Here is a 9,773-nt window from a genome sequence, read left to right as displayed (position 1 = left end):
TGCACATTCAGTTCCCTTGAAAGCCATGGCTGTTGTTGCCGCGGCTTTATGGCTTAGCTGGTGACAATTATGCAGCATTCTAATAACTCACCATTCCATTATTCCATATCACTGTATTACCAGTTTGTCACATTCCATTATAGAAAGGATATGAACGTATTTTTCTCACTCTCTTGCAAAATATTAAGTCATCATTGTGTATTACAGGATGCAGTCACTAAAATTTTAATATGAAGAGAGAGAGAGAGAGAGAGAGAGAGATACAAAATCACTTGATCTTTCTCTCAGATGAATTATAAAAGACGTAAAATGGTGTTAAAGGGATAAGTTGAGTGAGCTGATAGAACGACGTGTGAGAAGAAGAAAAATAACAACGATTAACAAATACCCAAAAAACAAATACAATCAGCTTTGAACTAAGAGCATGAAGACAAAGTGAGAGAAGACAGTAGAACAAGGAGGAGGAAGAGGGAGAGGAAACTTGAGAGGACTCGGATAACCACAGCGTCCACTCTCATTATCCTCAGCTTGACCTTATGAGTACATAGAACAAAACGGCCACGAGGCAACCCGCTATCCTCTCCCGCATCGCCATCACTGGACGAACACGTGAGGAACCCAATAAAACCCCGACACGTGACGAGAGTAGCTTAATTGATCCTCAGACCCTTAAATTCTTCAGTAAACACCAGGACTGCTATGAGTGCGTACGTGCCTTTAGAACTGACCAGACCGAGTGAAATGTACTCCAACACCACTTTTCCTGACCTCACACCTGCCTCAGCCTCCTTCCCACCTATGGATCTCCTGCCTTTGTACTTCCCAACCGAGGACGTCTCTTCATCGCCTCCGTCAGCGTCTCCTAGTTCTCTGCTCCTCGCGTCTGGGGATAAATGTTTGGACAATGATACTCAGGGACTTAATGATTCCTCCTCGCCTGTCGCTGTGGCTCCTCCGCCGCTGAAGCCCCTTGTCAGCCCCCTCGTCGCGGCGTACCTCATTTTCGTGGGTAAGCTGACGATCTCTCTGTTTTCTAGTGTTTAAAGTACAGTTTTTTTCAGTCTTTTTTTCTTAGTTCACTGGGGTTTTTTTCGTGGGTGTCTCTGTTTTCTAGTGTTTAAAATATGGTTTCTTTAGTTTTTTCGTAGTTGTTTGTCTGTTCTGTTTTTTTTTTCGTGGATAAGCTGATGACGGTCTCTGTTCTCTAGTCTTTAAAGTATAGTTTCTTCAGCTTTTATTCTCTAAGTTTGTCTTTTTTCCATTATTTGTGGGTAAACTGACGGTCTCTCTGTTTTCTAGTCTTTAAAGTATAGTTTCTTCTGTTTTCTTTTTTTTTCTTAGTTTCTTTTCATCCATTTTTGTGGGTAAGCTGACGGCCTCTCTGTTTTCTAGTATTTAAAGTATAGTTTCTTGAGTCTTCTTTTTCTTAGTTTGTGTCTAATTTTGTGGGTAAGCTAATTGCCTCTCTGTCTGACCCATATTCTGAGACACTTCCATGCTCGACCTACAGTACTTTTAAATGGTTCTAGTTTAATTGGGGTGGCTCAGGTTTTTAAGTGTTTTCAAAGCTCTAGTGACAAATTAAGATTTTTACTTTCTAAACAGGAAAACACTCTTGAGAACTTGTCTAATCCTTTATTTGTTCTGGAAATATAGTCGTGGCAATAGAGCAATTTTTTTTTTTTTTTTTTTTTGTAATATGAAACCTTTAAGTGTTAGAAATCAGTGCTGTATTGTTTCCATAGCTTTGTATTCATGTACCATAATGTAGTGTTATCTGATGTCATTGCATTTCAGTATTGCAAACATAATCCCTTCATTGCCTCTTTCTTCACTTCACAATAATTCACGACACTAAAAAACAATGTATGGAATGTTTATAAGCATCTACAAGAAACAACAGGATAAGAAAATAAGACATTGAAGTTTACGTACATCCAGTATTCACGTAGCTGTGGAACAAGTGAAGACGTCTCAGAGTGGCTAGTAAGTAAGGAAACACGTGTCAAAATATCAGAGCAAGATTTGACGCTCACAACATCCACTCCCTTGACAACACAGCCTTAAAAGCCCTTAAGTACTAGGACACATTTTTACCTTGAGATATGTGTACGACTAGACCATTTTATTTACATTAAAAAGGGTCTATGGAGGTCACAAATTAATGGCCAGAGTATTCACTATCTTAATCCCCCACATAAGCTGTAGAAGATCACCAAACTGATATGGAAACGCGTCCTGGTACTCAAGAGGTTAACATTTACTCCCTTGACAACACCGCCTCACTGAACGGAAAGCAAAGGTACAAACACATAGGTGACTAACAGCCTTGGAAGGGAAGTATCGGGGACATCTCTGAGCTTAAATTGATCTTGGTTTTGGAAAGCATCTCCTGTTTATCTTTTAATTAAGGAGTGATCTCATGAGGCCTCCTTACTTATTTCTTCATCTTTTCTTTGTTAATCTTCACGTTACACACACACACACACACACACAAGACGGTCGCTAATCCAGAGGTGAATCCCGAGCAATGTGTGTGGGTGAGGGATGGTTGGGGATCCTTGCGTCAACACCTTCTGTTTCACTGTGTTGACCTGCTAGAAGGGGACGTGCCTCTAGGTGTGTGTGTGTGTGTGTGTGTGTGTGTGTGTGTGTGTGTGTGTGTGTGTGTGTGTGTGTGTGTGTGTGTTGAGAAGCAATAATACCAGGGTTTTGTTTGTCTCCCCACTTCACAAATACATTCTATTCTTGCCATTTTTTTGTGTGTGTTTTGTTTAGTTTTCTGTGTTCTTCATCCAGCCAGCTCCTTCCTTCCCCCCTCCCTCCCTCCCTCCAGGTGTGTTTCATCATGCAGTGCACCTCGTTGTCTTGATTACCTCCCCGTTTTCTGTTCCTTTCAGCCACAAATGTTTCTTATGCAAGTCTTTTGTCATTAGTTGAGTGTAATGTAAGTTTCTTTTTTTTTAATGTATCTTTCTAACCCACATTCTTAATTTCGTGTCTCTCTCTCTCTCTCTCTCTCTCTCTCTCTCTCTCTCTCTCTCTCTCTCTCTCTCTCTCTCTCTCTCTCTCTCTCTCTCTCTCTCTCTCTCTCTCTCTCTCTCTCTCTCTCTCTCTCTCTCTCTCTCTCTCTCTCTCTCTCTCTCTCTCTCTCTCTCTCTCTCTCTCTCTCTCTCTCTCTCTCTCTCTCTCTCTCTCTCTCTCTCTCTCTCTCTCTCTCTCTCTCTCTCTCTCTCTCTCTCTCTCTCTCTCTCTCTCTCTCTCTCTCTCTCTCTCTCTCTCTCTCTCACACACACACACACACACACACACACGTACAGGAACAATCACCCTGAACTGTATTTCCATTCTTATTAACATTCTCTCTCTCTCTCTCTCTCTCTCTCTCTCTCTCTCTCTCTCTCTCTCTCTCTCTCTCTCTCTCTCTCTCTCTCTCTCTCTCTCTCTCTCTCTCTCTCTCTCTCTCTCTCTCTCTCTCTCTCTCTCTCTCTCTCTCTCTCTAAATTCAGTTTTGATGTTAGCCTTGACCGTGAGCCTCGAGGGAGGTGAGATGAGGAAAGTGGCTGATGAACATTACCAAGAATGAAGACATAACATATTTCTTCTTGTATTTGGAAGAAAAGCCTTGAAAGGCAGTAGTGGTGGTGGTAGTGGTGGTGGTTGTAAGGAAAGCAATCATAGTGAATGCTGAGGAGGAAAGAAGCATAGTGAGAAAAGTTCAGGTTGTATCCCCCCCATAGTGGTTAAGTCTTGTGTCAACTGTTCTTTCCTGTTCTTCTTTTTATTCCTCTCCTTCCAATTTCAAATTAATTATCCTCTTTCCTTTTTATTCCATTTTTTTTTTTTTTTTACTTGTTTTCCTCTTCCTCTCATTTCTTTGTTTTATTTTGCTCATTATCGCCTTTTTTACTTCTTTAATCATTCTCCATTCACGTAATCTTCTTTATTCCTTCCGCTTCTCTTCATACCACTTCAATTAATCTTCTTTTCACTTTTTTTTTATTTTTCCTTCCTCGCTCCTACTTTCTCTGCCCTCCTTTCTCCTCTCTTCTTTCTTAATCTTTTCTTGTTGATTCCCCTTTTCTACTCGCTTCTTTTATTTTTTCTCCCTTTCACATATTTTTCTCTCCCTGTACCTCTTCACCCTCACCTGCACCGCGTTCCACTGTCTGAATATCGCCCTTGTTCACCACGCGTACAGTGTCTCTTTTACCTTCCTTCATCTCTATTAAACAGGTAACTAATGAACCTTAAGGTCACACTCACCCTAGGGCAATCAGTGCGTGCCTTTTCTAACTTCCTCCCTCTTCACTCTTCATTAAACTCCCCTTCCTCCTCCTCCCTCTCCCCTGCAACAGTGATGTAACCTTAACCACAGCTGAGTACATTTTTCCCACTCTTCCCTATTCATTGACAGTAATCTTTTGTCCTCACCCACGTGCTTTCTTCCGCAGTGGTGGTGTCAGTGGTGGCCAACGCCCTGGTGGTGGTGGTGAGGGCCTGCGGTAGGAGGAGGCGCCTTCGGAGCTCCCACGTCTGTACTTTGAGTCTTGCGGTGTCCGATGTGGCCTTCAGTCTGCTGGTTCACACCCTCATGATCTTAGCGGCTCTTGGGGTGGATCCTATGCTACTTTTCAATGAGCCAGGTATGTGGTAAGAGTTCAGGTGTGTAGAGGAGTAGATAGTTTGTTGTTCTCCTCATACCACTTCAATTAATCTTCTTTACACTTTTTTTCATTTTTCCCTCCTAGTTCCTACCTTCTCTGGCTTCCTTTCTCTTCTCTTCCTTCTTCATCTCTTCTTTCTATAATTGTGTAGTTTTCTAGATAGTTTGTTGTTATTAGTTTAATTAATCTTTTTTTCACTTTTTTTTCCTGTTTCCCTCCTTGCTTCTAACTTTTCTGGCTTCCTTTCTCTTCTCTTCCTTCTTCATCTCTTCTTTTTATAATTGTAGTTCTTCTTAGTCATCCTCGTCTTTTTGTCTTCTTGATCTTACTGTCTGTCTTTTCTTCTTCCTCAATTTTTTTTTTCCTTACTCCTCCTCAACTTGTTTCTCTTTCGCTTCTGAACTTTCTGCTTATTTTGTTTTCCTCCTCTTTCTGTTTCTTTCTTCGTGTTTCTTTTGTTCTTGCTTTTATCTTTCTGCCATCTCATTCTTTTCTTCATCTTTAATACCTCTTTTTTCTTACTCTCCCTCGTTCATCTATTTCTCTTCTTGTCATCATCTTGTCACTTATTTTCATCTTCCTCTCACTTCTTGTTTTCTTTCTTCTTTCTTCAACACCTTTTCCCTTCCTCTCCCTGCTTCTGACAGCGTGGGTGTTTCAAGGGAAGGTTTTCAAGATCACTACAACTCAATTAGCCAGTCTTTTGAAATCTGTTATTAACCTTTTTTGGAAGCGATATACTGAAGGCCGTATTTTTTAATCAAATCTTCTGTGCTCTTTGCCAGACACCCTGACAGGTAATAAGTAAAAAGAAAGGTGTGCAGTCAGGTAAGGAGAAGAGAAGGCAAGGGTTAAAGTTAAGAATAATGTATGTAAGGTTAGGGATAAATATTCAGGTAGATTAACGTTTGTATACTGCGACTTGTAATTTGTTCTATATAGTATGGCGAAAGTTTGCCGCCTTGTCATCATATACCTGGGAGCAGCGGCAGGTAAGCGTAGACTCTGGCGCCAGTGGTAATGTATTTGATTAATATGTACTCTCCTCGTTTATATAAGCCATGGTTGTATAAGGATGAAGAGCAAACACACTGGTCCCTAACCTTCCGTCTTTCCTTTACGGTTAACGCGCGCGCACACACACACACACACACACACACACAATGACAAACGAACGGAGGCTCTTTAAAAGGGCGCATTATGAATGATAAGTGCATAATTCAACGTCACTGTAAATTTCCCGGCAAATGAGAAAACGAATTGTCAAGCGGCTCTTCCATTAGTAGATGAAAACCTGGAACTGTGATTTTAATGCTGAACAAATCTGTGTCGCAGTGTTAACAATAACAAGCAATTATAGACAGTTCTGGTTCATATAAAAGGTTTTGTTTTATCTTTTTTTTTCACTTTGGATGTTTTGAAGCTCTTGTTACTGACCGGTACTTGACTTGTTTTCCAACCTAAGCTTCGAGGAGTTCTTATTTTCTCGTGTTAGGAATTACTATCTCGTGTTTTTGTGTTCTTTTCTTAGCGTTCTATCTTTGTGTGGCGTTTGTTGTTCAGTGTCTCGGCGCTGTAGACTCATTAAAACACTTCACTAGCAAGGCACTGAACGTCATATTCAGAAACGCTTCCCTCTCTCACCGCGACCATTTTCAAAGACTACAGAGACGATTCGCAGAGTTCTAAAATATTTGTTCTGTTGTTAATGCAGGAAACTTGTTAACATGTCTCTAGAATTACTAAAATATCCTTAAGAACCTGTGTCACTTCAACTAGACCTCTTTAAAAATAGTGAAGATGCAGAGCGGAAGTGTTTCAGAATATGGACCTAAATAGCACTAGTATTTCAAGAGTCATAGAAAGGAAGACCCTTTGATGCTATAATCAATTCATCGTCCACGTCTTTACTTTGATGAAACATTCCCGCGGTGGAGACAAGTCAGACCAGAGGATTGTATTTCAGATCTGCACCTCCAAAACACCTGCTTACCGGCAATGCATCACCTGCGCCCTTCATGTAAGAGGACCACTAGAGGTTTCCAGTTAAGATTATTAGCAAATGACAGACCGAGAATGTTCAGTATAGAAGATGGACAACTGAGAGCCATTGAAGAAGACGGGGTTGCTATCTGGAAGGAAGAATTGAGTCTTTGTGGCGTTGACTATTTCTTATTTCTTTATGTAAGAAAAAACTGGCCAAAGGCAATAAAAGCGAATTAACAAAAAAGACCCACTCATATGTCAGTCCCTGAAAAGGACGGAAAGAATTAGCCAAAAGAATGGGATGAATGTCTTGAAACCTCATTGTTAAATAAGTTCAGGTCATGGGTAGATGGAAACACAGAAGCAGCAAGGAATTCCAGAGTTTACCAGATAAATTTTCCTGTAGCCCTTTTTTTGTGTTGCTTTCCTGCTCGACAACGCTATCTCCCCCACCACCACCACCACCGTCACCGCCTACGCTACAGCCACCCGCCTCTCGTAACACGCTGAAGGAGAGATCGCTTCCGGTTACCTTCGCGGAAGTGACTGAAGCAATAACAGTATTGATTATTCGAGAGTGCCACACGGTTAAGGGTCACGTAGCATGTGTTGTTTGCTTCCCCACAAAGGCATCACAGTGAAGGGATGTTTCTTGAAATGTTGTGTTATGAAAATCGAGAGGCCTATATATATTTTTCAAAATTTACTTGCTATTCTGCTCTTCCCGGGAAAAAACTCATCTGATTCTCTTCTTGTCGTTGTCGTTGCCCCTCCCCCTCCTCCTCCTCCTCCTCCTCCTCCTCCTCCTCCTCCTCCTCCTCCTCCTCCTCCTCCTCCTCCTCCTCCTCCTCCTCCTCCTTCTCCTCACAAATACCCTTGTTAGGAATGCAAACAGCTTCGTTAGGATCAATAGGTCTCTTCCTATTTACTTCTATTCTTGGACACTTCCTCCTCTTCGTCGTCGTCGTCGCCGTCGTCGTCGTCGTCGTCCTCCTCCTCCTCCTCCTCCTCCTCCTCCTCCTCCTCCTCCTCCTCCTCCTCCTCCTCCATCTTGTCAAGGTGAATGCAAAAGAGTAAGAAAGGAACAACACTTAGATCCAGATGTTTTCTCTCCTCGCCCCTCCTGACGCAAATGCAGCACAGCAGCCTTTAAGTGTTTTTGTCTGAAATAAGAGAATACATTGCCTCCCTTTGGATATTTTGGTTCAGTAGAGTCACACAAATTCCCGCTTCCTTTTATTGATTTGTCAGCTGCACCAATTCGTGTTTAACTTTAAATTTTGTTATTTTCGCATGTTCTTACTTACTGTGAGGATCTGAGATGAGAAGGACTCATACATTAAATAAATATCAAGAAATGTCTCTCCTTGTTCAATCTTTTGCTGATTTTTTTACCTTCACTCATGGAAATTAAGAAGTCAGTGGTGACGAATTATTTTTCCAATATTTCCAGTGAAGTCTTGCGACGATCTTGTCCTCTAATTGAATTTTCGACATGAAAAAAAAAACAATCGTTTATTTCCTCTTTCATTTTCAAAGATTTTAGTTTTGTCTTGCCATTAATCTTTGTTTAAATAAAATGAGAAATGGAAAATCAATCATTTATTTTCTACTCTCTCTCTAGTTGAGACATACACGTGTTTCTTGTGTTATCTGAATAAAAACATTCCATCATTTCATGTTTGCGGTTCCGGCCAACACTTGTCTGGAGTCTGAGATTACCGTCAGACGTAGCACAGACGGCTTTGGTGCACTCTCCGGATAAGCCGCCAAGTGCTTCCCAATTAGCAGACTCACTGTAAGATCAACCAAACATTTTGAAATGAAATACCACGACAGGGAATTTCAGGAAGTCTTGAGTTTATTGACTTACTTTTCTTCATTTCCTCTCCTTCTCTTTCCTTTATTCTGCTCTTTTTTCTCTCTTTTCTTCAGTTACACAAAGCTCAACATAAAACTCACTATCAACCTTTGCATTTCTTTACCTTTTATCATTCCTTCACTTGTTATCCCAACGCTATTATTCCCCCACCTTGCACTTCACGATTCATCTCCCTCCTTGCTCGGCCTCCACCTTCTCACCACCACCAAAGGAAGCGAGAGTGGAGCGCAGTCATAATCTCTGTATCCGCTACTCGGTCAGACTTGCAAAGAGACTAGAGTCGGGAAGGTATCGAACGGCCCAGACCCTTGAATCCTCTTCGATCCTCTTGGTTTTAGGCGTTGGAGGAGAGAGAAGAGAGGGAAGAACAGGAGGCGGCGCGGGAGGACGTGGGGAAGTGTCCTGGCAAGTCTCACTTCAGCAGATTTCTAGTATCTTAGTGTTCTGGTTGTGTCACATAAGGAGTCATTTTTCATACGGTTTTCTTGATCTTTTTGTCTTCGTTTCTGTGTAGTCTCTCTCTCTCTCTCTCTATCTCTCTCTCTCTCTCTCTCTCTCTCTCTCTCTCTCTCTCTCTCTCTCTCTCTCTCTCTCTCTCTCTCTCTCTCTCTCTCTCTCTCTCTCTCTCTCTCTCTCTCTCTCTCTCTCACACACACACACACACACACACACACACACACACACACACACACACACACACACACACACACAAAGGAGGAGAATACTCAATCGATCGAGCCTTTGACATCTAATGGAGCAAATTTATTCATCGTCCATTTCATCCATTTATGTATTCTGTCACTAAGAGGGAGAGGCTCCGAAACGTGTAGCGCTTGTGCAGGTACTGAGAGAGAGAGAGAGAGAGAGAGAGAGAGAGAGAGAGAGAGAGAGAGAGAGAGAGAGAGAGAGATATCACTAATTGTTGATCATACAATAAACACGATGAAAAAAAGCAAGTAAATAAATCTTAACCCTTTCAATACCATGACGCGTTTCCTTATTTATTCTGGTTACCATTTGGTGATTTTATAGAGCTTCAGAAACTCATGTGGAGATTAGAATAGCAAAGACTCTGGCCATTAATCTTCTGACCTCCATAGACCCTTCTTAATGTCAATAGAATAATCTAATTGTACACAAATCTCAAGGTAATAATGTGTCCCAGTACTGAAAGGGTTAAGCTTCAATAAGAGTCAGTGATATTCAGAATCAAATCATAATGAAGTCACTGAAATAAA

General features: G+C 41.4%; 1 protein-coding gene across 1 annotated transcript in view; it reads left to right on the top strand.

The window, feature by feature from the left end:
- The first annotated feature begins 240 nt into the window (after positions 1 to 240).
- Positions 241 to 9,773, top strand: part of LOC123506369 (opsin-3-like) — a 34,444-nt gene continuing 24,911 nt past the window's right edge. The window contains exons 1-2 of the mRNA XM_045258436.1: positions 241 to 1,009; positions 4,455 to 4,646. Of these exons, the coding sequence (XP_045114371.1) occupies positions 700 to 1,009; positions 4,455 to 4,646 (502 nt within the window). The 5' untranslated portion in view covers positions 241 to 699. The remainder of the gene's footprint in view (positions 1,010 to 4,454; positions 4,647 to 9,773) is intronic.

Source organism: Portunus trituberculatus, chromosome 19 (genome assembly GCF_017591435.1).
Source record: "Portunus trituberculatus isolate SZX2019 chromosome 19, ASM1759143v1, whole genome shotgun sequence".
NCBI classification, from domain to species: domain Eukaryota; kingdom Metazoa; phylum Arthropoda; class Malacostraca; order Decapoda; family Portunidae; genus Portunus; species Portunus trituberculatus.
This window is presented reverse-complemented; position numbering and strand designations above follow the sequence as displayed.